This window comes from Micromonas pusilla (genome assembly GCF_000151265.4).
Source record: "Micromonas pusilla CCMP1545 genomic scaffold MICPUCscaffold_1, whole genome shotgun sequence".
Lineage (NCBI taxonomy): Eukaryota > Viridiplantae > Chlorophyta > Mamiellophyceae > Mamiellales > Mamiellaceae > Micromonas > Micromonas pusilla.
In genome coordinates this window covers 1,746,812-1,772,901 of record NW_003315882.1, presented here as the reverse complement: position 1 = coordinate 1,772,901, position 26,090 = coordinate 1,746,812, and the positions used below count along the sequence as shown (strand labels likewise).

At 68.5% G+C, this 26,090-nt stretch overlaps 13 protein-coding genes across 13 annotated transcripts; 6 read left to right on the top strand and 7 right to left on the bottom strand.

The window, feature by feature from the left end:
• Positions 1 to 550: 550 nt before the first annotated feature.
• MICPUCDRAFT_50705 (uncharacterized protein) lies at positions 551 to 1,519 on the top strand (the record flags this gene model as incomplete). Its single annotated transcript, XM_003055681.1, has 1 exon — positions 551 to 1,519. One exon carries the CDS (start codon positions 551 to 553, stop codon positions 1,517 to 1,519), a length of 969 nt encoding a protein of 322 aa, XP_003055727.1.
• Positions 1,520 to 2,578: 1,059 nt separating this feature from the next.
• On the bottom strand, positions 2,579 to 5,048 carry MICPUCDRAFT_61724 (uncharacterized protein; the record flags this gene model as incomplete). The annotated part of the gene is made up of 1 exon (XM_003055152.1): positions 2,579 to 5,048. A coding segment is annotated over one exon (2,470 nt), but the record flags the coding sequence as incomplete, so codon positions are not given.
• Positions 5,049 to 5,313: 265 nt separating this feature from the next.
• Positions 5,314 to 7,966, bottom strand: MICPUCDRAFT_50703 (uncharacterized protein). Its single transcript, XM_003055151.1, has 2 exons — positions 7,861 to 7,966; positions 5,314 to 7,669 (listed from the first exon to the last, which is right to left on the bottom strand). The coding sequence occupies exons 1-2, from the start codon at positions 7,899 to 7,901 to the stop codon at positions 5,776 to 5,778; spliced, it is 1,935 nt and encodes a 644-aa protein (XP_003055197.1). The 5' UTR covers positions 7,902 to 7,966; the 3' UTR covers positions 5,314 to 5,775.
• Positions 7,967 to 8,127: 161 nt separating this feature from the next.
• MICPUCDRAFT_46381 (uncharacterized protein) lies at positions 8,128 to 9,087 on the bottom strand (the record flags this gene model as incomplete). Its single annotated transcript, XM_003055150.1, has 1 exon — positions 8,128 to 9,087. The coding sequence occupies one exon, from the start codon at positions 9,085 to 9,087 to the stop codon at positions 8,128 to 8,130; it is 960 nt and encodes a 319-aa protein (XP_003055196.1).
• Positions 9,088 to 9,417: 330 nt separating this feature from the next.
• On the top strand, positions 9,418 to 11,118 carry MICPUCDRAFT_38171 (uncharacterized protein; the record flags this gene model as incomplete). Its single annotated transcript, XM_003055680.1, has 1 exon — positions 9,418 to 11,118. One exon carries the CDS (start codon positions 9,418 to 9,420, stop codon positions 11,116 to 11,118), a length of 1,701 nt encoding a protein of 566 aa, XP_003055726.1.
• Positions 11,119 to 11,301: 183 nt separating this feature from the next.
• Positions 11,302 to 12,080, bottom strand: MICPUCDRAFT_50700 (uncharacterized protein; the record flags this gene model as incomplete). Its single annotated transcript, XM_003055149.1, has 2 exons — positions 11,302 to 11,421; positions 11,469 to 12,080. 2 exons carry the CDS (start codon positions 12,078 to 12,080, stop codon positions 11,302 to 11,304), a joined length of 732 nt encoding a protein of 243 aa, XP_003055195.1.
• Positions 12,081 to 12,315: 235 nt separating this feature from the next.
• MICPUCDRAFT_50699 (uncharacterized protein) lies at positions 12,316 to 13,206 on the top strand (the record flags this gene model as incomplete). Its single annotated transcript, XM_003055679.1, has 1 exon — positions 12,316 to 13,206. The coding sequence occupies one exon, from the start codon at positions 12,316 to 12,318 to the stop codon at positions 13,204 to 13,206; it is 891 nt and encodes a 296-aa protein (XP_003055725.1).
• Positions 13,207 to 13,587: 381 nt separating this feature from the next.
• MICPUCDRAFT_50698 (uncharacterized protein) lies at positions 13,588 to 15,388 on the top strand (the record flags this gene model as incomplete). Its single annotated transcript, XM_003055678.1, has 2 exons — positions 13,588 to 13,992; positions 14,114 to 15,388. 2 exons carry the CDS (start codon positions 13,588 to 13,590, stop codon positions 15,386 to 15,388), a joined length of 1,680 nt encoding a protein of 559 aa, XP_003055724.1.
• Positions 15,389 to 15,564: 176 nt separating this feature from the next.
• Positions 15,565 to 16,207, bottom strand: MICPUCDRAFT_6804 (uncharacterized protein; the record flags this gene model as incomplete). Its single annotated transcript, XM_003055148.1, has 2 exons — positions 15,565 to 15,640; positions 15,744 to 16,207. Coding segments are annotated over 2 exons (540 nt in total), but the record flags the coding sequence as incomplete, so codon positions are not given.
• Positions 16,208 to 18,966: 2,759 nt separating this feature from the next.
• Positions 18,967 to 20,423, top strand: MICPUCDRAFT_31106 (uncharacterized protein; the record flags this gene model as incomplete). The annotated part of the gene is made up of 3 exons (XM_003055677.1): positions 18,967 to 19,073; positions 19,217 to 19,221; positions 19,466 to 20,423. 3 exons carry the CDS (start codon positions 18,967 to 18,969, stop codon positions 20,254 to 20,256), a joined length of 903 nt encoding a protein of 300 aa, XP_003055723.1. The 3' UTR covers positions 20,257 to 20,423.
• Positions 20,424 to 20,504: 81 nt separating this feature from the next.
• Positions 20,505 to 20,906, bottom strand: MICPUCDRAFT_50695 (uncharacterized protein; the record flags this gene model as incomplete). Its single annotated transcript, XM_003055147.1, has 1 exon — positions 20,505 to 20,906. One exon carries the CDS (start codon positions 20,904 to 20,906, stop codon positions 20,505 to 20,507), a length of 402 nt encoding a protein of 133 aa, XP_003055193.1.
• A 227-nt stretch (positions 20,907 to 21,133) lies between these two features.
• MICPUCDRAFT_50694 (carbohydrate-binding module family 1 protein) lies at positions 21,134 to 23,821 on the top strand (the record flags this gene model as incomplete). The annotated part of the gene is made up of 2 exons (XM_003055676.1): positions 21,134 to 21,750; positions 21,901 to 23,821. The coding sequence occupies 2 exons, from the start codon at positions 21,134 to 21,136 to the stop codon at positions 23,819 to 23,821; spliced, it is 2,538 nt and encodes an 845-aa protein (XP_003055722.1).
• Positions 23,822 to 23,911: 90 nt separating this feature from the next.
• MICPUCDRAFT_12669 (uncharacterized protein) lies at positions 23,912 to 25,081 on the bottom strand (the record flags this gene model as incomplete). The annotated part of the gene is made up of 2 exons (XM_003055146.1): positions 23,912 to 24,489; positions 24,586 to 25,081. The coding sequence occupies 2 exons, from the start codon at positions 25,079 to 25,081 to the stop codon at positions 23,912 to 23,914; spliced, it is 1,074 nt and encodes a 357-aa protein (XP_003055192.1).
• Between the last annotated feature and the right edge of the window lie 1,009 nt (positions 25,082 to 26,090).

The window sequence follows — 26,090 nt, the reverse complement described above, 5'->3', positions numbered from 1 at the left end:
AGCTCATGTCGCCCAGGGATCGCCACGCCTCCCAGTCGATCGCGTCGTCGCCGTCGTAGAAGTACGCGGTCGGGCGCGGGACTACGCACGGGCCGCGCGTCGCTTGCTCGTGGAGCGCGTACAGGAGCAGGCGCGTGTCCTCGGTGATGCCGTTCGCGCCCTCGGGGGGGCTGCATGCGGGGAGGGAGAGCGCGTCGAACGACGTCGAATAGGTGAGCACCCGGCAGATCCGATCGAATCGGAGAGAGGCGGAGCGATCGTGGGGGGGGGGGGGGCGAAACCCGCGGGGACCCACTGGTCCCAAAACGCGCAAACCAGGTAAAACTTGTCCGGGAAAGGGAGATCCATCCCGCGACGGGCTGCCGTGGGCGCCCCCGGCCCGAGCGCGGCGCGGTTTGAAACGGCCGGGGAAACTTCCCCCCGGAGCTGTCGACCCGATGGGGCGCCTTCCCTTCGTTCATCTTCATCAGGAGGGATCTCCTTCCGAGCGCGCGCAAAGTACAGCCGCGCGGGCACCGCAACCGCCCGCCTCGGCACGACACCCGCGACGATGTCCGCCGCGGTGCACCTCGGGGGCGTCCGCGCGCCCGTCCGCGTCGCGAGGGCGTCGCGGGTCGACCGCCGCCCGACGCGCGCGGGGCGCGCGACGTCCGCGTCCGCCGCGATCTCTTCTTCCGAAAAAAACGTCCCGCGGGCGGGGCGGTTCCCCCCGGGCATCGACATCCACCAAGGCCGCGTGAAGCAAATCGTGGGCGGGACGCTGAAGGACGCCCCCCACGGCTCCCCGGCGTCGGAGACCCCGGAGACCAACTTCCAGACGGAGACCTCCTCCGCGGAGTTCGCGCGGATGTACCGGCGCGACGACGTTCGCGGCGGGCACGTCATCATGCTCTCCCGCGACGACGCGACGTTACAGGCGGCGATGGACGCCGTCAGCGCGTTCCCGAACGGGCTCCAGGTCGGCGGCGGCGTCACCGCGGAGACCGCGGCGCCGCTGCTCGACGCGGGCGCGTCGCACGTCATCGTGACGTCGTACGTGTTCCGAGACGGGATGGTCGATCAGGAGCGGCTCGACGCGCTCGTCGCCGCCGTCGGAAAAGAACGCGTCGTCCTCGACCTGTCGTGCAGGAAGAAGGGCGACGAATACTACGTCGTCACGGACCGGTGGCAGAAGTGGACGGACCTCAAGGTGGACGAGGAGACGATGCGCGAGCTCGCGAAGCACTGCGACGAGTTCCTGGTGCACGGCGTCGACGTAGAGGGGATGAAGCTCGGCGTCGACGAGGAGCTCGTGCGACGGTTGGGCGTCCGCTCGCCGATACCGGTGACGTACGCCGGCGGCGCGCGGTCGCTCGACGACTTAGAGCTCGTCAGGAGACCCGGCGGCGGGAGGGTGGACGTCACCGTCGGCAGCGCGTTGGATTGTTTCGGCGGAGAGTTGAAGTACGACGACGTCGTGGCGTGGCACGACCACCAGAAGACGCTCGCGGGCATCGTCTGCGACGACCCGGAGTGTTGACGCGCGGACGCGAATCGACGCGACGCGAATCGACGGGTCGGGTCGCGCGGTTGGGGGGGGGGTTGGTCGTGGGTTTGTGCGCGCGCGGGGTACAGCGCTCGTGCGACGAGGAAGAGGTCGAAGAAGAGGGACGAGAAGACGAACGAACGAAGGAACGAAGGAACGAAGGAACGAACGAACGACGTAATACGTAAGACGGGTTTATCTCCAGGATGGGTTCGTTCGCGCGCGCGTAGGCGTCGCCGTCCATCCGTCGTCATCAGCTCCACCTCCCGACGCCGCACAGCTCGAGCGGCTTCTTCGTGAGCGCCTCCATGCTCGCCCCCGGGCTGAACTCCACCTCCCCGTGCACGAGCTCCAAGCACGCGAAGTGGTGATACATCTCGGATATCGTCGCCAGGTCTAAAAACAGATTCCCGCAGTGCGCGAGGATCATCTTCATCTCTTTTTCGATCGGCGGGAACCGCTTCGATCGCAGACGCATGAGGTAGTCGCTCACGAGTAAATCGCAGTAGTGCACGCGCTGGTAGTGCGGCGACTCCACGGACGCGCCGCCGCCCCACTCGATCTTCCACGGCGGCTTACCCACGTACGCGCCGACGCCTTCTTTGAGGTTAAACGTCACGCGGTCGGCTTCGCGCTTCGCGAGGAGCGTGACTTTCTTCTTCGATCGCACTTGGACCCCGCGCTCGAGGTACTGGATCGCCTGACCCCAGTAGTGCTCCGGCTGCTTCGGCGGCTTTTTGGAGACGCCGTCGGCGTCGTCGTCGGAGTCCTCGGCCTGGACGTTCGGCTTCTCGAACGCGGGGATGATTTCTTCGCCGTCGCCTGCGCGGGCTTCGCCGGCGTCTTCGCCCGTCGCGGTCTTCTCCGCGGCGGCGGCGGCGGCGGCGGCAGCCTCCTCCATCGCGACCGCTTCCGCGCCTAAGACTGTCCTCGGGTTCGCCGCCATCGTCGCCCTGTGCTTCTCGATCGCGCGCTCCATCGCTCTCTTCGCGGCGGCGTCTCTCTCCTCGCGGCGGCGTTCGATGGCGTCGACGTCGCCGTCCAGCTCCTCCTCTTCGATCAGCGCGCCGCCTTTTCCGATCCCGAACGGCGCGGTCGTGATCGTCTCGTGCTCGTCCATGTGCAGGTCGAACCAGACCACGATCGCGTTCATGTACCCGCTCGCGATCGTCTCCATCCTGAGCACGGACTCGCGGCCTTTCCCGCGCGTCTGCGACCCGTCGAAAAAAAACTCAAACGCCTTCTTAGGCTTGGTCAGCGCCCGATGCGGAACGTCCCCGATCCTCACGGTCTCGTACGTCTTGTCCCACCGGTACTTGTTAAACGCGGACATGTCGAACCCGCACACCTCGGACGTGTACGCCTCCACGCCCATGCAGTACATCGTCGCCGCGGCCGGCACGACGACGTGCTCGGGCGTCACCACGTTTTTACGCGCGTTGGCGAGCATCCACATCACGTGCTCGCCCGTGAGCCCGGCGTCGAACATGTCCACGACGACCATGTTGTACCCCTCGTGCCGTGCGCCCTTGTGCCCTCTCGAGAGCTTCGCGACGTCCGCGTGCGCGACGGTGACCTGCGAGCTCATCTTATTCGCGGCGACGTTTCGACGCGCGCACGTCGCGAGCGCGCCGTGCCATTCGCACGCGAGCACGCTCTCCGCGCCCGCCCTCGCGGCCATCATGGACAGCAGCCCGCTCCCCGCGCCGACGTCCAACACGTGCGCGCCGTTTCTCGGGTCTCTCTCGTTGATCTTCGCGATCTGCCTCGCGATCGCGGCGTCGTACGCCTCCGCTCGTCGCGTGTCCTTCAACGCCGCGAAGTGATACTGCGGGAAGCTCGCGTCGTTTTTGTGCACGTGGATGTATTCCGCGTCGTCGACTCGGAATTGCACGCCCACGGTGTTGTGCGCGCACGTCAGCGGGACGACGTCGCCTTCGGCGACTTTGATTTCGCCGGGGAGGTACTGCGCGCTCGGGTGCATGGACGTCGGGCGGCGTTCTGTGTGCGCGCGCGCGTCGTCCGCGTCGTCGTCGTCGTCGCCGTCGTCGTCGTCGTCGAAGCCGCGGCGATTGGTAAAGTTGAACCCGCCTTCGTTCGGGCCGAACCCCACGGGCGCGGTCGTGATCGTGATGTCGTCGATCAAATGCAGCGTGTACCAAAACACCACCGCGTTGAACTTCCCCTCGCGCTCGAACGCGAGGTCGACCCTGCGTTGCTCGCTCTCCTCGGGCGGGTTTTGGAAGTCAAACGTCCACACCTCCACGGGCGGCGCGAGCGGGATCCACGCGTTCTCCCCCGGCGCCACCGCGGACGTGTACGTCGGCGACCACCGGTACTGGTTCATCGCGCTGACGTCTATGCCGCACACGTCGTCGACGCGCATTTCCACCGGCATCGCGTACATCGTCGCGGACGACGGAAGCAGGATCGCGTCCGGGAGGCACAGACTGTTCACCGCGTGTCGAAACGCCGGGATGATCCCGCTGGCGAGTAGCCCGTCGTCGATGATGTCGTTCACGATCAAGTTACACGAGATCGGGACGTCCCTGAGCATCGCGAGATCGGTCGGCCGCTTGTACACCACCTTGACCTGATCGTCGCTGAAGCCGTTGTTGAGAAGGTTTTCCTTCGCCGCGGTGGCGTGGTAGAGCCACCGGTCCGTCGCGACGACGTGGTGCGCGCCCGCCCGCAGCGCCTCCATCGCGAGTAAACCGGCGCCGCAGCCGAGGTTCAAGACGCGGACGTCTCTCGCGTCCGCGTGGAGCCTCGCGACCGCGGCTTTCACCGCGGCGGCGTACTTCGTCCTTCGCGCGACGTCCTCGAGGTACGCGAAGTGGCGCTTCGGGAGGCGGATGTCCGCCTGGACGGTCATGTAGTTGTACGTGTCCTTGAGGTGGTAGTCGTTCTCCGCCTGGAACGGCGTCAGGAGCTTCACCGGGAGCATATCCCGCGGATGGATGTGATGCAGCGGCGCCGCGTGCGGGAGGTTACCGATCTTTCCGCCGACGTGCGTGGACGCGGGCAGCGCGAGCGTCTCCGTGCCGCGGCCGTGAAGGAGGTCGCGCAGTATCGCGTCGGACGCTTCCTCGAGCCCACGCTTGAGTTCGACGTTGCCGTTGTCCATCTTCAGGCCGTTCTCGAACGCGATCTTCGCGAGGCGCGGTTCTTTGAGCCCCATGTGCGCGAACCCGACGCGCGCGAAGGCTTTCATGTACACGCGCGGCGCGTCCGAGGACGGGTCTCCGCGTTCTCGACGGAATTTTTCCTCCGCGAGGATCTGCGCCTTTCTCGCGTCCCAGAGCGCCTCCTCGAAGAGACCGAGGTTGAGGTAACTCGCCGCGCGGTTCGAGTGGCAGATCCCGAGGTCCTTGTGCGTCAGGTGGTTGTCGCGCGTCTTTCGGAACACTTTCGCGAACGCGGCGACGCATCGAAGGTCATCCCCGGCTTTCAAGTGCGCGACGGCTTCCGCGTTCAACGTCGCGATCGAGCGTTTTTTGAACGACGGATCGGCCGCGAACATCTCGTCGCGCAGGCGGATGATGGCGAGCCGCGCGCGCGTCTTGCGCGCCTCCTCCGGGTCATCGCGCGGGAGGTCCTCCGCGTCGGGGGCGACGTGCGCGTCGTCGTTCTTCTCCTCCTCGTCGCGCGGTTCGTCGTCGTCGCGCGCGGCGGCGTCCGGGACGTCGTCGCCGTCCTCGCGCGCGCTGTCGTCCACGTCGTCGGCGTCGGCGTCGGAGGCGTCGGAATCGGAGTCGGACAGGACGGGGACGCGACGCCGCGGCGGCGCGCGCGGCTCGTCGCCGTCCGCGTCGGAGTCGTCGGAGTCCGAGGGAATCGCGAACCCGTCGTCGTCGTCGTTCTTCTTCTTCGTCGTCGTCGTCGTCTTCGTCGCGGACTCGAACGCGACGTCCGCGCGTCGGTCAGATCGCGTCCCCGACGACGGGACGTTCTCGCGCGCGGACGGCATGAGGTCGCTCAGCTCGAGCGCGGCGATGCGATCGAGGCCGTCGCGCACGGTGTCGTCGACGCTCCACGCTTGCGTCGCGTCGGGGGCATCGCTCGCGGTGTCTCGCGTCATGGCGTGAGGTCGTGCGCGGGGTTGAAGTGCCGCGCGACGCGACGCGACGCGGGGACGTCTCGCCGGAAGAAAGGAGGCGAACCGGCGCGGAGACAAGACCGCGACTCTGAGAAGGAAGAGACGACGATTAATTAATCCGTTCTACAAGCGTCGCCGACGCGAGAACAACTTACGACATCCCCATCCCCGCCATCATCTTCTTCAGCGGATCCACAGCCTTGATGTTATTCTCCTCGAGCCTTCTCAGGTGGTTGATCTTCGTCGGCAGCAGCGCCGCGAACTGCCGGCTCACCTCCGCCTCTTCCTCAAAAAACGGCAACGGCCCGAAGGCGTCGACGTACGCGACGATCTTCTGATGCTCCTCGAGCGCGGCCGCGAGCGCGTCCGCTTCGGACCCGGCGCCCGCGGACTTCGCCACCACCGCGGCGCGGAAGAATCTCGCGTTGAGGTACGCCTTCTCCTCGTCCTTCGGGACCCTCCCGGCGAGGCTGCCGCCGTCGCGCTCCGGTTTCGCAGCGCGAGCGGCGTCCGTCGCCGCCGTCGTCGTCGTCGACGGCGCGCCGTACCGCGACTCGTACGCCGAGAGGTATTTTCCGTACGCCATCGCGGCGACGCGCGCAGGGGACGCGTACGATAACGCCGGTCGATCGGCGATCACCTTTTGCTCCATGATCGCCCGGTGCGCCTCGCCGATCTCGTGCCACATCGTGAGTTTCAAATCGTCGTACTTGGCGTTCGTGAGTCGCTCGACGACGTCGTGAAGCTTCTCCGCTCGTCGGCGTTGAATCGCGTCGTGCCGCTTCCGGTCGCCGCGTTCAAACACCGCGAGCGCGGCGTGCGCGGCGGCGACGTCCATTAAGATGTTCACGTGCTCGGTGACGTGGCCTTCTAAGGTGTAGTACGTCAGCGCGTTTCTGAACGCCACGATGGCGTTGTTGAAGACGACGCGGACGCCGTCGACGGTCGCGGGGACCCAGCCAGTCTCCGGCTCTCGCGTGTCTTTCGCGAGGAGGCCGATCGAGGGAAACTCGAACGCGTCGTCTTCGTCGTCGTTTTTGGCGTCTTCGATTTTGTCGTCCCCGTCCCCGTCCCCGCCGCCGCCGCCGCCGCTCGTCGTCGTCGTCGTCGTCGTCGTCGTCGTCGTCGTCTCCGCCTCCCCCTCCCCGCCGCTCGAGACCTCGTGCGGGTTGAAGAAATCCTCGTCGACCTCCGCGTCTCCCGCGCCGCCTTTCTTGAACGCATCTTTCGCGAGCGTCAACCGCGCGAGGTGAAACTTCCCGCGCGCGATGTTCACGTTCGCGACGACGTCCACGGCGGCCATCTCCGCGATTTCCTCCGCGGCGTCCTGGATCACCTTCGTCGCGGCCAAAATACACAACCACGCCCCCGGCCAGTCTCTCTTGCTCACGTAAAACCCGCTGAGCTGCGCGGCGTTCTGCGCCCACTCGTCCGGCGCCGCGCTCTCATCCCCGCCCTTCTTCTCGAGCTGCCGCCGCAGACACCACGAGCACGCGCGCGCGGCCTCATCCGGTTTCCGTAGCTGCCCGAGCGTTTGCGCCAGCAGAAACAGCGTCCGCGTGTGCGCGAGCTCCTCCGCATCCGTCGGCGGCGGCGTCGTCTCCGTCTTCTCCTCCGCCGTCCCTCGACCCGTCGTGTGCTCCTCCCCGGCGAACGCGTGTGCCATCTGCGCGTCGCGCAGAAACGGCAGCGCGCGGCTCGGCTCGCCCCGCTCGCACCACGCGACGCCGAGCTCGTTGTTGCACTCCATCAGCGCGCCGCGGCACGAGAACCCCGCGTCGTCCCTGCTCAGGAGCGACCGCGCGTGCATCAGCAGCGGCACCGCGGTCCCGAAGTCTTGCGCGTCGAGCGTCAGCGCGGCGCGGCGGTGCGTCGCGAGCGCGCGGACGTCGAGCAGCGCGGAGCGCAGTTCGCGCGGGACGTCGTCGAGGAGCTCGCCGCGGCCGTCGTGGCCCGCGAGATGAACGATCGCTTTGTCCAACGACTCGAGCAGCTGGATCGCCGCGTATTTGGACTTGTGCGGCGTGTCGCCCGGGTCCGCGGCGCTCTGCGGGCGGGCGGGCGGAGGAGGGCGATGGACGACGTCAGTCGAAGGGGGGGACGACGCGCGGCGTCGGTCGAAGCGCGGCGGCGGGGGAGAAGAGATCCGTCCGTCCGATCCGACTCGATCGATCGAACGTCGTTCTGTTCGCGCGCGCTTCGCTTCGATTCGATCGACGACGCGGAGGGCGGGGACGCGCCAGGATCCGGCCGAGCTCGTTCACGACCGCGGGCCATCGTACGGTGACGAGGTCCACGACCCGCTCCTCCGGGGTCGTGTGCGCGTTCATCGCGCCCGCGGGAGGGAGGGAGTGACGCTCGATCGGTGCTTCGCGTTCGGTCAAGAGGTTTTTTTCGTCGTCTCGGTCAGCAAAACTTTTCAGCAACAAATACACTACGTGGGGCCGCCGTCCGTCCCCGCTACTCATCACGTCGTCGTCGTCGTCCTCCTCCTCCTCCTCCTCTACTCGTCGTCGTCCGCCGGGTGAAACGCCCAGTACGCGTCCATCGCCTCGCCGTCGCTGTACCGCCAGTAGTACGGCACACACCAGCACCACAGCAGCTCGCACTCGCCGCGCAACCCGACGCCGCCGCCGTTTGCGATCTCCTCGTCGCACCTCCACGGTCGAAACCGCCGCGTCCAGTCGTCGATCCTCGGCGGCAGTCGATCCCGCGCGCTCAAGAACGCGTACGCGTACCCCACGACCGCGTACGCGAGAATCACCCCTAACGCGGTCTGTGCGAGCCCGACGACGACCGCGCGGCCGCCGCCGCCGGGCGAAAACGTCCCCGGCGGCGGCGGGTTTGGCGGGGGGCGCGCCGGCGCGGGCGGCGGCGACGGCGGCGACGGCGGCGGCGGCGGGCTGGGCGGCGGCGCCGGGTAGCGCACCGCCGCGGTGAAGTTCACGTCCGCGACCGCTTTCAGACCGTTCAAAGCTCCGCACGGGAGCACCTGGTTCTTGCAGAGCAGCTTCGCGGTCGTCGACGACAACGCCGGCGGTTGCTCGGGAATCTTCTTATTACCACCGAACGGACATCGCTTCGGCTGGTCGACGATCTCGCAGCCGTCCGTGGTGTACGACGACTCCTTGGCCGCGTCTTGGAACACGAGCGTGAGCACGACGTCGTCGCACCCCGCGCTGCCGCAGCTCGCGTCGCCGCCGAACGTCCCCTCCGTGAGCGCGACGAACGTGAAGTTCGAGACCGGGGAGAGCGCGCCCGAGGCGAGATCGTACGCGTCGACGACCGTGCACGTCTGCTGCGGCGCGCACGCGGGGGCGGCGCACTCCCAGTGCGCGTTGCAGTTGGTCGTGGACGCGCCCGCGGGGAGGGGGTCGCACGTCACCGTGGGGTCGCACGCCCCGGCGTTGGCCCCCGCCGCGAGGGCGAGGAGGAGGACGGCGAGGAGCGGGAGGCGCGGCATCGAAGTGACGTCGGGGGCGCTTTTTCGCGCGAATTTTTTCAGAGAGCAGAGAGAGGGCGAGATCGGTTTGAACCGGCCGCCCGCCTCGCGCCGCGCGCACTGACGCGACGCGCGTGGATGCGAACCGCGAGGGCGATTCACGTCCGCGTCGTCAGCGCACTCAAGAGCGCGAGAGCCCCCGCCGCCGCGTCCCGCCCCGCCGCGCTCCAGCCCCGCCGCGGGTTCCACCGGAGCGTCGATCGATCGTTTTTCTCGGAGCGATCGGCGGTGGGCACCGTTCGCGGCTGTCACCGTCCACACGCGTCGCCGTCGCGCGCCTCGCGACCGACGATGTCCCACGTCCCCGTCGGCGGCGAGGACTTCCCCGTGGACGAAGCCGCGGTGATGCGAGGTGACGACCATCGCATCGCCCCCGCGGTCGAGAACGCCTCCTTGATGGGCTTCGACGCGACCGCCGCGACCGCGGCGGCGAAGGCGATGATCATAGCGTACCCTGGCAGGGACGACGTCTCGGAGCTCGTCATCGACCAGCTCCTCGCGGGGTGCGGCGGCGGCGAGCGATTATTCAAGCTCCCGAAGGAAGCGCCGAGGGCATACTTAGACGGCGCGGTGTCGGCGCCGCCGAGGAGGACGCCGGCGCCGGAGGAGGACGCCGTCGCCGGCGGCGGCGGCGGCGGCGCGGGGCTGGTCGAAGACGCCATCGATCTCACCGGCGCGTCCCCCCCGGAGGACGGCGCGACGGGCGGATGGAAACGGCATAAGACGACCGCGGAGAAGGCGGACGTCATCACGATCGACGGCGACGACGTCGGCGCGGGGGTAGACCTAGGCGGCGGCGCGGGCGGCGCGAGCGGCGTCGGCGGGAACTCTCTGATGGCGCAGCTCGCGAGAGAGCGCATGCTTCGCGCGTCCGAGCGCGGGGACGCCCCACCGCCGATCTCAGCGTTCCACGCCACCCCTCGATCGACCGCGAACGACCACCTCCGCCGCGCGCCGCCGAAGGCGCCGGAGAACAAGCACAACCTCACGGGCGCGGCGGCGAGGGTCGCGTCGCTCGCCGAGGAATCCGTCGCCGGCGGTACGAGTACGGGCAAACAGTCTAAATCCGGCGGCGGCGAGCTCGGCATCCTCGACGCGCTCCTCTCCGGGGTCGCGCCGCTGAGAGACCCCCTGAAAGAGATCCGACTGCTGACGTACAACGTCTGGTTCGCCGAGCACGTCGCGCTCGTGGACCGCATGCAAGGCCTCTCCGACGTCGTCTCCGCGCTCGACCCGCACGTGCTGTGCCTCCAAGAGGTGACTCCGAACATTCTGATGCTCCTGCACGCGCAGCCGTGGTTCGAGGAGTACAAGGGCACGCCGCCGCCGCCGCAGCAGTACTTCACCTTGGTGCTGTTCAAGCGGAGCCTGGATAACGTGGACAAGTCCACGAAGATCGTGCGGAGGGAGTTCATCACGTCCAAGATGGGCCGATACGCGGACGGCGTCGCGGGGATGTACGTCGGCGGCGATAAAGAGATCACCGTCTTCTCCTCGCACCTCGAGTCGTTCATCAGTAAGCAGCAGACGTCATCGGACGAGAGAGTGCGGCAGATGAAGGACGCGCTCAGGGCGCTGGATGGGCTGACGACGCGCCGGGGCGAAGAGCGGCGGAACCGCGCGTGCGCCAACGCGGTGTTCATGGGAGACACCAACTGGGACGAAGCCACGGACGGGCCGGTGCCTCTGCCGGAGGGGTGGGCGGACGCGTGGGAGACGCACGGGGACGGCGGACCGGGCTTCACGTACGACCTGAAGAAGAACGCGATGATGAGCGGGTACCTACAGAAACGCTTGGACCGCGTGCTGTACAAGCTCGCCGACTTTAGGGTGGCGAAAATCGAGATGGTCGGGACGACGCCGGTGACGCGGAAAGACGGCTCCGTCGTCACGCACGTGAACGAGTTTCGAGGGAGAAGAGAGACGAAGCCGGTGCTGCCGAGCGACCACTTCGGTCTGTTCGTCGCGCTGGAACCGATAGAAGACGCGTAGTCGTCGATCCGATATCCGATTAAAATTCCTTTTTCCGAGCCGCGAACGCGTCACTCGTACTCGTTCTCGTCCTCCTGCGGCACGGGCGCGGCGTCGCCGTCGCCGTAGTCGCTCTCCCCGTCCCTGTATTTCCCCTGCGCGAGCTCGTCCAGCTCTTTCTGCAGGTCGTCCATGTCGATCTTCTCATCCGTCTCCGGATCTTCCATCGCCGCGCGTCTCTCCTCCGGCGACTTGGGCTTCGTATCCCCGCCGAACCACCCGCCGCTCCTCGGCCGTCCTCTCGGCACCCGCGGCGGTTCGGTTCTATCGCGCGGTTCCCTCCTCGGCGTTCCAACCGCGGGGCGTTTCACTCCGGGCGTCGGCGACGGCGAGGTGTTTCCGGTCTTCGGCGGGACGGGCGAGCCCCGGCCGCGCCTCGCGCTTCTGTCCTCGCACTTCTTCAGACGCGCCTCGAGCTGCCTCAAGCTCTTGTCCCTCTCCGACGTCTCCCATCGCGCGTGGTCGAGCTCGGCGCGCAGCTTGTCGAGATCATCCGCGTGCTTCGACGCGATCGCGGTCGCTTCCTCCGCGCGCGAGTGCGCCTCGCCGTGCTTCTCCTTGTGCGCCTCGATCTCTTTGTGGAGGTTCTCCTTCTCTCTCCGATGCGCGATGGACTCGCGCACCTTCTGGATGCCGGTCGACGAGAGCTTCCCCTTGAGCTCCTCCTTGTCTCCGTGGAGTTTCCCCACCCACACGAGCGCGAGGACGCACCACACGAACAGGATGCCCTTGCACGCGGCGTAGACGTTCGACTTCGTGAGGAGGTGCCACGGGATCGCACCGCCGCGGCCTCTCTTTCGCTCTCTTTCGCGGCTCGACCCCCCGCCGCCGCCCATCCCGGGCATCGCGCTCGCGCCCGGGCCGTTGTAATACACCGGGATGTCCGCGTGCGGTTTGCGCATCATGTTGTTCCGTTGGTACATCGCGCGCGAGGACCCGGGGCTCCGTTTCCGGTTCCGCGCGCCGCGACGACGACGACGACGACGACGCGCGCGAGGGGACTGACTGGACGTCGGAACCCGTGCCGCCGGTGTCGCCCCGACGCCGACCGCGCGCCGCGCGAGTCGCAGTCGAGCGAGATCTCGGATCGAGCAGCAGCACTGCCAGTTGGCCGGCCGGGCCGGCGCCCTTCTCGACACAGCACGCCGCGCGCGAAGGATGCGCGCGCACGCGGGGCCGCGCGCGCGATGCGCGCCGAGCGCGAGAACGATAACGCCGAGCGCGCGCGCGGGGCCGCGCGCCGCGGCGACGCGCGATCGCGGCGGCGGGCGGGGCGACGGCTCGACGCTCGGCGCGGCGGCAACGCGTCGCCGCGGGAAGATAACGATCGGCGACGTCGACGACGCGATTCGCGCGCGCGACGACGCGTCCTCGCGCGGGGCCCCGGAGAGGATAGCGCGCGACGTCGAGGCCGAAGACGACGCGATAGGAACCCTTCGAGCGGCGACGCGCGCCGGGGTCGTCTCCGTCCTCGCCGCGGCGTTGATGAGCTCCGCGTGCCCGGGGCGCGCGCTCGCGGACGCATCGGAGCCGTCGACGTCGTCGTCGTCGCTCGCGTCGTCGTCGTCCGCCGCGTCGTCGACGCCGCCGCCGGGCGACGACGCGGCGTCCACCGCGACCGCGCCGCCGCCGGAGGCTGCGGCGGGGCCCTCGGACGCCGCGAGGCTGCCGAATCCGCCGCCGCCGCTGAGCGCGAGCGCGCCGCTGCCGTCGGAGGTGAAGAAGCAAGCCAAGGCGATGGCGGACGACGCCGCGCGAGACGGCGTCGCCGCGGGCGGGGACGCGGGAAGGAAGGAGTCCTCGAAAGAGAAGCGCGCGAACCGCCTCGAGGAGCTCAACGTCCTCAGGGTCGAGCTCGACACGAAAGAGTTGGAGCTGCGAGAGGCGGCGCAGGAGCTCTTGCGGCGGGAGCAGACGACGGCGGTGCTGACGGAGGAGCTGGAGCTGTCGCGGCGGCTCAACGACGTGTTATCCGCGGAGCTGAATCGCGTCAGGGAGGAGGGCAAGCTGTCCGTGGGGCTGTGCGCGCAGGGGCTAGGGTTGCCGTGATGACGCGTCGGCGACGTGGTGTGGTGGGGTGGGGTGGGGTCGTGCTAGCAGCATAGAACGCGGGGCGTCGCCGCGCGGCGGCGGCGGCGGCGGCGGCGGCGCCGTGAAAGAAACGTTTTCACTCGGTTGGTTTCGTCGTTTCTGTTCCGCGGACGCGAGGAGCGCTTCTCGGACGCGCCGACGACGCGCGAGCTACGACGACGGCGTTCTGTCTCCTCTCTCCTCTCGCGTCTTCGCCGCGCAGTCTCCCTCCCGCGCCGCTTCGCCGCCGCGTCGTCGTGGGCGATCGTTCCCCTCTGCCCGCCCATCGCGCGCTTCCTTCCCCGCGCCCATACGCGATACGACGCGCGAGAAGACATACAGACCCACGCCGCGGCAGCCATGACGGACGCGGCGTCGCCTCCGTCGTCGAAGCGACCGAACGACGCCGCCGCCGCGACGGCCGGCGGCGACGCGAGCGCGAGCGCGAGCGCGAGCGCGAACGCCGAGCCGTTCGTGGGCACGCCCGTGAGCGCGTCGAAGCGGCGGTACGTCGACCCGCGCGCGCCGCCGACGCGGCGCGGTCGCGGGCGCTCCACGCGGCGGCGCGAGGTGTTCGAGCAGTTCGAGACGACGCGAGCGCTGCTGTCGCGGTGGACGATCGGCGAGTTCTTGAGGACGTACCGCGGGGACGCGCCGAGACTGGTGACGACGCTGTCGATCGACGACACCGTGGGCGACGCGCTCGCGACGCTCGCGAGGGAGAACATCCTCTCCGCGCCCGTCGTGGACAAAGACGCGTGCCTGGTGCGACGAGACTCTTTGCCTTCGCTTCGCTTCGCTTCTCTTTCCTTTCGCCGCGCTCGAGCGCCCGTTCGCGCCGCCGCGCTCGAACGCTCGCTCGAACGCTCGCTGATGCGCTCACCAGAGCCGAGCGCCGTCGCCGTACCCGATATCGCAGTTCCTCGGCTTCCACGACGTCAGCGACTTCTTGTGCGGGCTCGTGGTCTTTCTCGAGCGGACGAAACCGCCGCCGCCGCTGCCCGCGGAGGTCGCGCGGCTCGAGACCGAGATGGACGCGCGCGCGACGCGAAGCGACGAAGAGCTCAAGACGCTCCACGATCTGAAAGACGAGAGCCGCAGGACGTGGATCGCGTCCATCACCGCGGACGAGCTCGCGACCGCGGGACGGGCGTTCTGCGAGACCGCGCTCGGCGACTTACGCGAGCGCCTCTCCGGGAACGAGGACGGGCGGATGGTGTACCAGGGCAAGTCCGAGACGCCGATGCTGGACCTCGTCCGCGCGGGGTTCTTGAGGGTGATCGTCGCCCCGGGGCACGACGCCGACGAGGCCGCGTGCGTGGCCGCGCGCGAAGACGAGGACGACGCGAACCGAGGTTCCGACGCGAAGCCGAAACCCGGGGAGTGGGCCGCCGTCAACCGCGCCGAGGGCGAGGGAGGAAAGACGATCGAGAGGATCCCGGGGGAGGGACCGGGACCGGGACCGGGACCGCGCGGTCCGCCGTCCGTGGCGGCGATCCCGCGCAGGGCGACGTACTGCCACCGCGTCGCGGTGTACAGACTCGCGTACGACGCGTCCGTCATGGACGACACGATGATCATCGACGCCGTGGTATCCCAATCCGACGTGATCCGGTTCCTCGACGCGCACCAGAAAGACCTCGGGGAAGTCACGCGTCGGAACCTCCTCGAGATTGGCCTCGTCGACGACGCGGCGGTCGCGCAAAACCGCGGCGACGTCGTGTGCGTTTTACCCACGACGCGAACCCTCGAGGCGTTCTCGCTGATGTACTCCGAGGGCGTCAGCGCAGTCGGCGTCGTCGCGGAACCGAGAGGGAAGCTCGTCGACGTCTTGAGCGTGTCCGACCTGCGAGGCTTCGTGAAACTTCCGACGTTGGACCTCTCCGTGGAAGAGTTCAAATCGTTAGACGCGCGGCACCGGTCGTATCCGGGCGGCGACGCGAACGTCGTGTCCGTGCGCCCGGACGCGGACATCGGCGACGTGTTGAGTAAGATGGCGGCGAGGAAGGTGCACCACGTGTTCGTGACCGATCTCGACGGCGCGCCGATCGGGATGATCACGCCGACGGATATCCTGAGCGCGATGTCGCTGCCGTCCACGGAGGGCATCGGGTGGCGGTTCCAGAGCGCGGAGCTGCATTCGATCTACGCGTGGGAGTGAAGCGAAGCGTGTGTGTGAGAGAGAGTGAGTGCGAAACGAACGACGTTCGACTACGATTTCGATGGATGTGAAAAAAACACTGCAAACGCCGCGTCACGTTCTACGCCGCGCTCGCGAGACTAACATATCGGCCCTCGCAACACCGGCGTCTCCACGCGGTCGTCCAACCCGCGCGTTTTCCACACCAACAGCGCCCTGTCCACGCTCCCCGTGGACGCGAGCCACGCGTCGTCCGCGGAGAACCGCACCGCGCTAGGGCCATTCCATACAAAAAAAGTTCATCGGTCAGTTGAAAGGGGGCGCGATCAAATGTTGAAACCGGGCGATGGGTGAAACACTTTTGTATAGAACGCACCTGACGTGGCTACTGTGCGCCCGCGAGTGCCGCCGACACGGCGCGCCCTTCGCGACGCACGGATAGTGCAACAACCGCACGTCGCCGCGGTCGTCCCCGGTGGCGAGGTGCGCGCCCCCGCGCGATCGATCCGCGGTGTTGATGTCGCTCGCGGCGCCGTGCCCGTCCTCCCACATCCCCATGACCGGGAAACCTACGAGCGCGGTGTGCGTGTGCCATCGAACGTCGCGCACGTCCGCGCCGCGAGGCTTCCCGCTAGGGACGTTCCAACACAGCGACTCCATGTTTTGGCACGTGCTGCGAAGGATCCGCGCGTCTCTCGACCAGTCCAAGGAGTTAATCGTCGTCGAGTGCCCCGCGCACGTGGTTATCGACGTAAACTTCCCGTCCACGTTCGCGTACACGTGCACGAGCCGATCCGCGCCGGCGACGGCGAGCAGCGTGCTATCCGGCGAAAACGCGAGGCACGACACGCGAGCCCCCTTCGCGGAGACGAGATCACCCGCGACGCGGTCGATCCCGCCGCCGCACGCCTGCGCCTCGGTCACGAACGCGAGCGTGCGCGCGTCGAGGACCTTCACGCGGCCGTCCCCGAGGCCGACGGCGAGGAGTTTGCCGTCGGGGGAAAAGTGGAGTCGTTTGGCGCCGCCGTATTCGTGCGCGCGGCCGGACGGCCCGATCCCGCCGGTGACGTTGGCGACCGCGAGCTGCGACCGCGACGCGGCGTCGAAGACTTTCACGCAGCCGTCCGCGCCGACGGTGGCGCACACGCTGGGGGCTTTCGGGTTCCACGCGACGTCGTTCAAGGCGTTCGAGCTGCCGCCGATGCGGATCCGCGCCTTCGTCGCGGTGACTTCCCACAGATCGCACATCGAGGTGCCTATGAAGAACGCGCGGTTCGACGCCGGCGGCGGCGGCGGCGCCGACGCCGACGATGCCGCGGAAGCGTTCTTCGTCGCGTTCGTTCGCTTCGACGCGTTCGACGCCGCGACGCTCCGGCTCGTGCTCGCTTTCGCGTCTTCCTCCGTTGCGACCTCCGCGGCGTCGTTCGCGCCACGCGGAAGCACCGCGAGCGCTCGTATGCGCGGCGGCGGCGCGTCCTTCCCGTACGGGCTCGTCAGCACGATCTCCTCCTCCGGCGAATCCTCGACGTCGTCCCCGCTCGGGGTGAGTCTCCACGTCAGAACGCGGCCGTCCGCGCCGGCGGAGACGACGACGCCTTCATCCGGCAGGAGCGTCAAACACCGCACGCCCTTCGTGTTCGGCCGCTGCGGCCGCTGCACGGACGGCGCCTCGCCCAAGTCCACGTGCGCGCCGTCGATAAACTTGATCAGCTTGCGCTCGTTCGCGTCGAACAGCGCGAGCCGACCGTCCGCGCAGCCGACGAGCACTTTCCCCCGCGTCGTCTTTTCCTTCGGCGGCGCGCGCACGGCGACGATGTTCCGTCTCACGGTGCGCATCCTTCCCTTCCCAGCCGCGGCCCCGGTGCCGGTCTTCGTCGCGGACGCGGTCGTCGTCGCGGTCGCGGTGACGCGCGAGGTGGACGTCGTGGACGCGGACGCGACCGACGGCGCCTCGCTCGCGGTCTTCGCGCTGGCCGAATCTTTGGCGGCGGGGGAGCCGGACCCGCGCGCTTCGTTCGCGTCGGGGTCGGGGTCTTTTCCCGGCAGAAATATCGCCGAGTGCGCGTTAAACGGCGTCGCGCTGTTAAACGACAGCATCTTCCCCGCGAACCGCCCGTCGGGTCCTTTCCGCCAAACCTTGACGTGCTTCTCGCCGTGCGTCACGAACTCACCGCCGAGGGCGGCTAAACGCTCGGTCGTCGTCAGTTTCTTCGCCAAAGGCCCGGTCGGTTCGGGCGCGCCCTCGACGGGCGCGAACGGATTCCACGCCACCCCCCACACCGCGGGCACCGCCGCTTGTATCCCCACCATCGTGTGCAGCGGCAGCGCGCCCGCGGGCGCGCGCCAGTCCCATATCATCACCGTGTGCTTATCGTCGCTCCCGACGGTGATCAACCGATCGCCCTCCGGGGAAAACGCGAGCGCGACCATCGACCGCAAGTACCCGATCGGGTCCACGACCCGCCCAACCTCCACGCATCGGGGGTCGCACTCGTCCCCCGCGGTCCACACGCACGCGCACGGCTTCGCGCCGTCCTGCCCGGTCGCGAACGTGATCCCGTCCGGGTGCGCGGCGATGCACCGAACGTCGTCGTCGTGCCCGCGGAAAAACCGCTGCCGGTGTTTTTTCGCGTCGTAGACCACGCCCATCGACGCGAGGTAATACACCGCGTCCCCGTGCTTGGACACGTGGAGGGTATTCGCGAGGTTGTCGCGGCCCGGGAACCCGTGCGCGAAGTCGAGCTCGAGCGTCGCCGCCGGGGTCGACGCGGAGCGTTTCGTCGTCGCGACCGCGCGCGAGAGCCAGTCGCTCGGCGGATACACGCCGCCGCGGCTTTGCGGGTACCGAATCTTCCCCAGGAACGTGGACGCGCGCGCGTCCGCGAACGGGCCGTCGCGGATCTCTTCTTTCCCCATGACGCGCCCGTCGCCTAGGACGAGCGCGCGGACGAAGACTTCGTGCGGGACGCGGCCTTTCGCGTCGTGCCCGACGCGTTTGAACACCGCGGCGACTTCCGCGTCGGTGAGTTGTGGCACCCCGAGCGTCGCCCAGGCAGCCTTGAACGCGTCTCGCGTGCACAGCGCGTCGTCGTTCGACGCGAGCTGCATCGCGTCGAGGACGACTCCGCCTTCTTTGCGGTGGTGTGCGCGGTGTCGCGAGACGTACGCCGCGCGCAGGCGCTTCCACACCGCGTCCGACGCCGCGTCGTCGTCGTCGTCGTCGTCGCCGAGGAATCCGGGAGCTGTCGTCGTGGATTTTGATTCGCCCGCGGCCGCGTGGAACCTCCCGAACGGCTCGCCGTATCGGTTGCTCTCCCACAGCGGCGGCCGGTACTTCGGCGGCGCCGCCGCGACGGCGGGCCTCTCCCCGGGTCGCGGTCCGCGCGTCGTCATGACCGCGCGCGGAGTCGTTCTGTGGGCTCGACGATAGTCTAATCTCGTCTATACCACGGAAAAAGCATTGACCGCGACGAACGGAAAAAAAAAGAGCACGACGGTCCCAGCCTGTCTCTCGCCGAAGACGAGGAGGCGCGCCAGAGATCCGCGCGCGAGGAGCGCCCGGCGCGATGAACATTCCAGGCATGCCCGGCATGGGCCGCATGGGCGGCCAGCCCGCGGGTCCCGCGGGGGACACCCCGCAGGTGGACACCGCGGAGAACGTCCAGATCTCGTCGCTCGCGCTTCTCAAGATGCTGAAGCACGGCGCGTCGCCCGCCGCGGATCCCTCGTCGACGTCGTCGTCTCCCCCGAGCGCGCGCGTCGTTCGCCTCGCGCGCCTTCGCGTCCTTCGCGCGCTCGGTCCGCGCGCGCCCTCGCGACGGTCGCGACGCCGCGATCGATCGACCCGAGGCGCGGTCGCGTCGCGTCGCGTCCGCCCGCGCGCGTCCCTCCGCGATCGCCGCAGATCTCGCGAACGTACCCCGCAACGGACGCTACGGACGCTTTCGTTTGAACCCGACCGACGAGATCCCCCCGCGCGATCCGATCCGATCCGATCGATCGTCCTCCTTCCTCCCCCCCGCGTCGCCCCCGCGCGCGTCCTGACTGACGTCCCTCCCCCACCCCGCGATCGTCATTCGCTCGTCGCGACAGGCCGAGCCGGCGTCCCCATGGAGGTGATGGGGCTGATGCTCGGGCAGTTCGTGGACGACTACACCGTGAAAGTCGTGGACGTGTTCGCGATGCCGCAGAGCGGCACCGGCGTCTCCGTCGAGGCCGTGGACCCGGTGTTCCAGACGAAGATGCTCGAGATGTTGAAACAGACGGGAAGAGAGGAGATGGTCGTCGGGTGGTATCACAGCCACCCCGGGTTCGGGTGCTGGCTCTCGGGCGTGGACATCAACACGCAGCAGGCGTTCGAGCAGTTGAACCCGCGGTTGGTGTCGATCGTGATCGACCCGGTGCAGTCCGTGAAAGGGAAGGTCGTCATCGACGCGTTCCGGTTGATCAACCCGCAGACGATCATGCTCGGGCAGGAGCCGCGGCAGACGACGTCGAACCTCGGACACCTGAACAAGCCGTCGATCCAGGCGTTGATCCACGGGCTGAACCGACACTACTACAGCATCAACATCTCGTACCGAAAGAACGAGCTCGAGGAGAAGATGCTCCTGAACTTGAACAAAAACAAGTGGTCCGAGGGGCTGCGCCTGGAGCGGTTCGATAAGCACGGCGAGAGCAACGAGAAGGTTGTCCAGGAGCTGAAGGGACTCGCGGATCGATACGAAAAAGCCGTCGCGGAGGAGGACGCGCTCACCGCGGCGGAGCTGCTCGTGAAGAACGTCGGGAGGCAAGACGCGAAGAAGCACCTCACGGAGAACGTTCGGAAGCTCATGAGCGATAACATCGTGCAGACGCTCGGGAGCATGCTGGACACGATATGCTTTTAAGCGAGCGGGGAGAGCGCGCGCGGAGAGGGAAGAGAGGGGTTTCGACGGAGCGTCGTCAGTCGACGACGACGCGACGAGGGTCAGCCGCGCCGTCGCGGGCGAGGCGAGGGCGCGTCTCGCGGCCGGCGCGGTGTTAATGATGAATCCAAATTAGTTTTACCAACCCGCGCGCGACTACTGATGATCTCCCCGGTCTGTGACCGCCGCACTACTCGAACACGTCGTCTACCTACTAGCCTTGATTCGCCTCAGAAGTCCTCTCGCATCTTGCTGCGCTTGAAAAGGTTTGACATCGAGATCGATTTGCTGCACGACTGAAACACCTTCACGGCCGCCCCGGCGTACAGAAAGAGCGCTAAGCATATGAAAGCAACGCCGACAAATAGCTGCATGTAGTAACTCGCCGGCATATAATGTTTCTGATCGGTCGTCACCGCGGTTACCGAGTGCAACCCTACCGCCATCCACAACGACGCGAAGACGACGAGGAATAATCCCTCCGTAAGGGAGGCCGGCCGCTGCTTCTCTTCGTCGTCGTCGGCGGCCCCGGCCTCGAGGTCGCGGTCGGGCCGCCCGTCTCCGTCGCGATCCGGGCGCCATGTCCCGAGGTCGTCCGGCAGCCCGGACTTGGTGGAGCCGTAGCGTTCCATGTGTGGTCGGGCGCGCGCGCGGCGGGGGGGCGCGGCGAGGGTTTGACCGCGATTGATTCTCCACGTGTCCGTCGCAAAATCGTCCGACTTTCCGACAGGACCAGCTGCTTTGACCGACCGCGCGCCAGGGGTCTCGGAGCCTCGGAGCGCGCGAGACTTGGCGCCTCGGAGACGACGACGTGACGTCGCCTCGCGTCCTCGCCGCGCGCGCCTCCTCCTCACTCGCCATGACGCGCCGCCGCGCGCCCCCCTCCCTCGCGCTCCGCGAGCTCCTCGCGCTCTTCCTCGCGCCGCTCCTCCTCGCCCCGACGCGCCCCGCGCTCGCGAAGACGTTCCCGTCCGAGGTGACGAAGCTCCTCGCGCTTCGAACCGAGCTCGAGCGCCGAGGGCTCGGCTACCTCCTCGAGACGTGGCGATGCCCGCCCGCGAGCTCCGGCGCGCCGTGCGACCCGTGCGGCGCGTCCTCCGGCGCGAGCGACTCGTGGGGCGACTGGCACTACGTCGCGTGCCGCGCGGTGCCGCTCCGCGAGCGCGTCGCCGCGGCGTCGCTCCCGGAGAACGGCGGAGTCGTCGACGCGTACGCGAACGACGTCGGCGCGTGGGGGCTCGTCACCAACGTCCACCTCTCCGACCTCGCCGTCGAGGGCACGCTCGCGGCGTTCGAGGAGACGCTGTGCCCGTTCGAGCACCTGCGGGAGCTGGACATGGACGGCGGGCGCCTGCGCGGGGAGGTGCCGGCGTTCATCGGACGGTGCTTCCCGCGCTTGACCGAGCTCGACCTGTCGCACAACGAGCTGAGGCGCGTCCCATGTCACACTGGTCCCCGTACGACCGCGTCGGCGTGGTGAACGCCGATCCTTGATGACTTTTCCCGGCGCATCTCTCCTCCCACCCCTCGGTTTCGATCCCCGCCCTCGACGCCTTTCAACTCCAACTCAACTGACGCCTTTCAACTCCACCCCGACGTCGCTTCGTACGGACCCTCGACCCTCAGCGGCGCCGTGCCCGCGGGCATATGGAAGGGGACGCCGGCGTTGGAGCAGGCCAAGCTCGAGGACAACCGACTCGTGGGGACCATCCCCGCGGAGCTCGCGTCGCTGCCGAGGCTGAAGGTGCTGTGGCTCGAGAAGAATGACCTGAGAGGGTCCATCCCGACCGCGTTCGGCGCCCCGGACGCGTTCGGCGGGTCGCTCGTCTCGTTCAACGTCGAGGATAACCCGAAGCTGTGCGGGCCCGCGCCTCCGGGGCTCGAGGTCGACTGGTCGTCGCAGCTCACGAGGGACGCGATCGAGGGCGCGTCGCGGGATTGGTTCGCGTTCTGCGAGAAGGACCCGTGCGGGGTCTTCGCGACCGGAGGGACGAAGGTCGGGACGCCGTGCGGCGACGACGACGACGGCGGCGGCGGCGCCGCCGCGTTTGAAGGCTGCGGGAAAAAGTGGGACCAGTGCGGCGGGACCGTCGAGGTGTTCACGTACGCCGACGGCGCGTTCGGCGACGACATGGGCGACGACGTCATCGCGAGGGAAGTCCCGTTCGAGGGCGAGACGTGCTGCCGCCGCGGGTTGAAGTGCGCGGAGATCGAGCCCGACGCCGACGACCCTCCGAGGCGTCCCGGCGCGGCGCTTTTTTTTCAGTGCGTCCCGGACCCCGACGCCGAGGTGCCCGAGCCCAAGACGGTCGTCCCGGCGACCGCGCGCGAGGCCTTCCGCGCCGCGAACGGCGCGGATACGTCAAAGTGCGCGCCCGCGTGGGCGCAGTGCGGCGGTCCCGCGTCGTACTTGGGGTCCACGTGCTGCCAGGGCGCCGCGAAGTGCGTCCGCGTGTCGCCGTTTTACTCTCGGTGCGATCCGACGTCGTGCCTCCCCGCGTTTGAGCCCGGGGACCGGTGCGGCGGCCGCGGTTGGGACGGGCCGACGTGCTGCTACGAGGGCTTGGAGTGCGTCGCGAGGAACGCGTCCGCGCACGTGTGCGTGAAGAACACGACGACGAACGCGGAGACGTACGCGCGCGACGTGAAGACGTGGAAGCTCGTCGCGGAGAAGAAGACGACGGCGAAAGTCCTTAAGGATCGGCGTTCACCACGCGAACGCGGTCGTATGGGGACCAGTGTACAGAACGCACCGGACGCGCCGCGGACCGTCGCGGACGAGCCCGAGACGCCCGCGGACTGGGCGGAAGCCCCGGACGCGCGAGATCGAGATCGAGGCGGGCGCGGAGGCGGAATTGTCGGACTGGACGACGTCGTCTTTGACCTGCCGTCGATGGACCCGGCGCCGGCGCCGTTCCGTCCCGCGCCGACGACGGACCCTCCGCCGCCGCCGCCGCCGCCGTCGACGCCTCGCGTCGGTTCCCCGCCGCCTCCGTCGCCGCCGGCGGCGGCGGCGACTCTCGCGTCGCCTCCGCCGCCGCCTCCTCCACCTCCGCGTCCAGCGCCGACGCGCGGCGACTGCGGGGTCACGATCCCGACCTGGGGACAGTGCGGCGGCGTCCTGTTCGACGATTTCTTCCCGGGGCTCCGCGACGCGTGCTGCGAGCGCGGCTCCGCGTGCGTGACCCAGGACAGGTGGTACTCGCAGTGCTTGCCCACCGACGACGACGCTCGCGTCGCCCGCGCGAATGGCGGCGGCTCGGGGGGCGTTACGCCGCCCTGCGCGGAGACCTACGGCCAGTGCGGCGGGAGAGAACACGCCGGCGCGACGTGCTGCGCGAACGACGGCGACGACTGCGTCGAGCAGGACGAGTGGTACTCGCAGTGCCTTCCCGAGGGCGCGGGCGCGGGCGCGGGCGCGTGCGCGAGCACGTACGGTCAGTGCGGCGGCGCCGAGTTCGACGGCGCGACGTGCTGCGCGAACGACGGCGACGACTGCGTCGAGCTGGACGAGTGGTACTCGCAGTGCCAGCCGAGGGGGCGGTGAGGGTGGACGTCACCGAAAGTCGAAATTCGATTCACACGTTTCTGTTGCTATTTCGCGAAACGCTCGCGCGCGCTTCGCGCGACTCGTTCTTCAAGACTCGTACTTCTTCTCGACCATGCAGTCCGGCGGCTTGCACTCCGTCCTCTCCTTCCCGATGTCCTTCCAGCTCGTGGACAACACCGTGCCGTTGCTCTCTTGAAAACTCTTGTTCATCGCCCGCCGCGTGTCTTCGTCCGCGTTTTCGTAGATGCCCTTGAACATCCGGTTCAACGCGGCGTCCCCCTCGAGATCCTCCTCTTTTTCCTCCTTCTTGAGGTCAGACTCGAGCTTATCCCAGTCCGTCTGCTTCTTCAAGTTCGCCGCCTTCGACGACGGGTACGACGGCCGCTGCATCCCCTCGTCGCTGACGTTATTCGGCCGCGTCGCCTCCGCGTTCCTTCGCGCCTCCGCGCCCAAATCGTCCCAAGTGATGGCCTCCGCCTTCTTCATCTTGATCTCCAGCTTCGTCGCGAGCACCTGCCCTCTGCTCTCCTCCGGCACCACCTTGCCGAACAGTGGAACGTCCAGGACGTACGGAATGTTCCCGAGCGGGTCGTCGTCCGCGTGCTTCACCGTCACCGTCACTCTGTCTTCCTGCACGTCCACGAAGGACGCATGCTCGGGGACGCCTGCGGTGAGGGCGATTCCATGCGGTCAGTTGAAAGGGGACGCGATGAAATGTTGAAACCGAGGGACGGGTGAAAAACGTTGCTGTAACGACGCACCTTTCGCCATGATCTCGATGGTGACGTGCGACCCGGACTGGTACCACTGGTGCTTGTACCTCGGCGCTCGCGTCGCGTCCTTAATCGTCGCGTCCGGGCCCTCGCGCTGCTTCGCGTCCGCGAGCCGCTCCTCTAAGATGCGCTCCTCGCAGCGCGCGATCCACGTCTTGAACGCCGCGTGTTTCGGGTCTAACGTCTGACCGATCGTGAACGCCGCCCTCGCCGGGTCGTACCGCTCGAGCTCGTACAGCGCCATGCCCTTCCGCAGGTACGCCTTCGGGTTCTCGTGGTCCAAGCTCAGCGCTTTCATCGCGTCCGACAGCGCGTCTTCGAAGCGATCGAGCTTCAAGTTCACGGCGCTTCGGTGGACGTGCGCGGCGACGTGCTCGGGCGACTGCTCGATCAGCGTCGTGTAGAGCTTTCGAGCTTCGTCGTAGTCCTCGTCCACGAACGCTTCCATGGCGTCGGACACGAGCTTCGGGTCGGGGTCGGACATCGCGCCGACGGCCGGGGGGGTGGGTTGGCGGGGTGCGCGCGTGCGTGAGGATTTGAGAGGGTGCGCGCGCGCGGCTTATGATCCTTCGAGAAACTTCCTTCAACGTGAAGTCTCAGTTTTCCGTCGATCTGATTCTTCAGTGGGCACGCGCGCGCGAACCGTCGGAGGCACGCCCGCGGGCGCCGGGGAGCGCGCTCGGCCGCGTCCCCGCGTCTCCGCGCGATGGCGCCGCAGATGCGACGGCGCGCCGCGGCGGCGGCGGCGGGCGCGTCGGCGGACGCGGCGGCCGCGATCCCAGGGCGAGGAAGGCGCGCGCGAAGTCGAAGTCGGCATCTTCGCGGCGTGACGCGCGCGGAGCGTTGGCTCGACGCGGACACCGTGGAGTTCACGATGCGCCGGTCCGAGCTCGACGCCGTCTTCGCATCGCGCGCGCCGCTGTGGACGCTCTGCGCGTGCGTCGCCCTCGCGCGCGCGTCGGCGTCTCCCGCGGGGACGACGCCGTCCGACTCGACGGGGACGGGGATGGGGACGGGGACGGGGACGGGGACGGGGACGGAGGATCCGAGACGCGCGCGCGTCGTCGCGCTCGCGCTCGCGCTCGCGTTCCTCGCGCTCGCGACGCGCGCGTTCCTGAGACGCGTGACGCGCGAGACGATCCTCGCGACGCGCGGCGTCGGCGCGCGCATCTCCGCGAACCGCGGCGGCGGCGACGCGCGCGTCCTCGAGCTCCGACGCGGTCTGCGGGACGTGCTCGTGAACGAGGCGGCGACGTCCTCGACGGTGTATTCTTACCTGTGTTTCCGCGTCCGACGCGACTCCTCTGGGACGGGGGCGGGGGCGGCGGGGGAGAGAGACGAGCTCGTGGTCGGATTTAAGGCGCTGCGGCCGCGTCTGGAGCTCTTGCGGAGGGTGTACGCGGTGACGCACGGGGTTTTATTCGGCGACGGGGAGGAGGGCGAGGCGGAGGCGGAGAGCGAGGAGGAGGAGGCGGAGAGCGTGGAGGAGGAGG

What these genes read in the sequence shown, in the direction of transcription:
- MICPUCDRAFT_50703 (XM_003055151.1), bottom strand. Translation starts at nt 7,901, where the DNA reads ATGGCCCGCGGTCGTGAACGAGCTCGGCCGGATCCTGGCGC. An exon ending in GCTCGGCCGGATCCTGGCGC is followed by an intron (nt 7,670 to 7,860) that starts GTCCCCGCCCTC and finishes CCGCCCGCAGAG; the next exon opens with CGCCGCGGACCCGGGCGACA.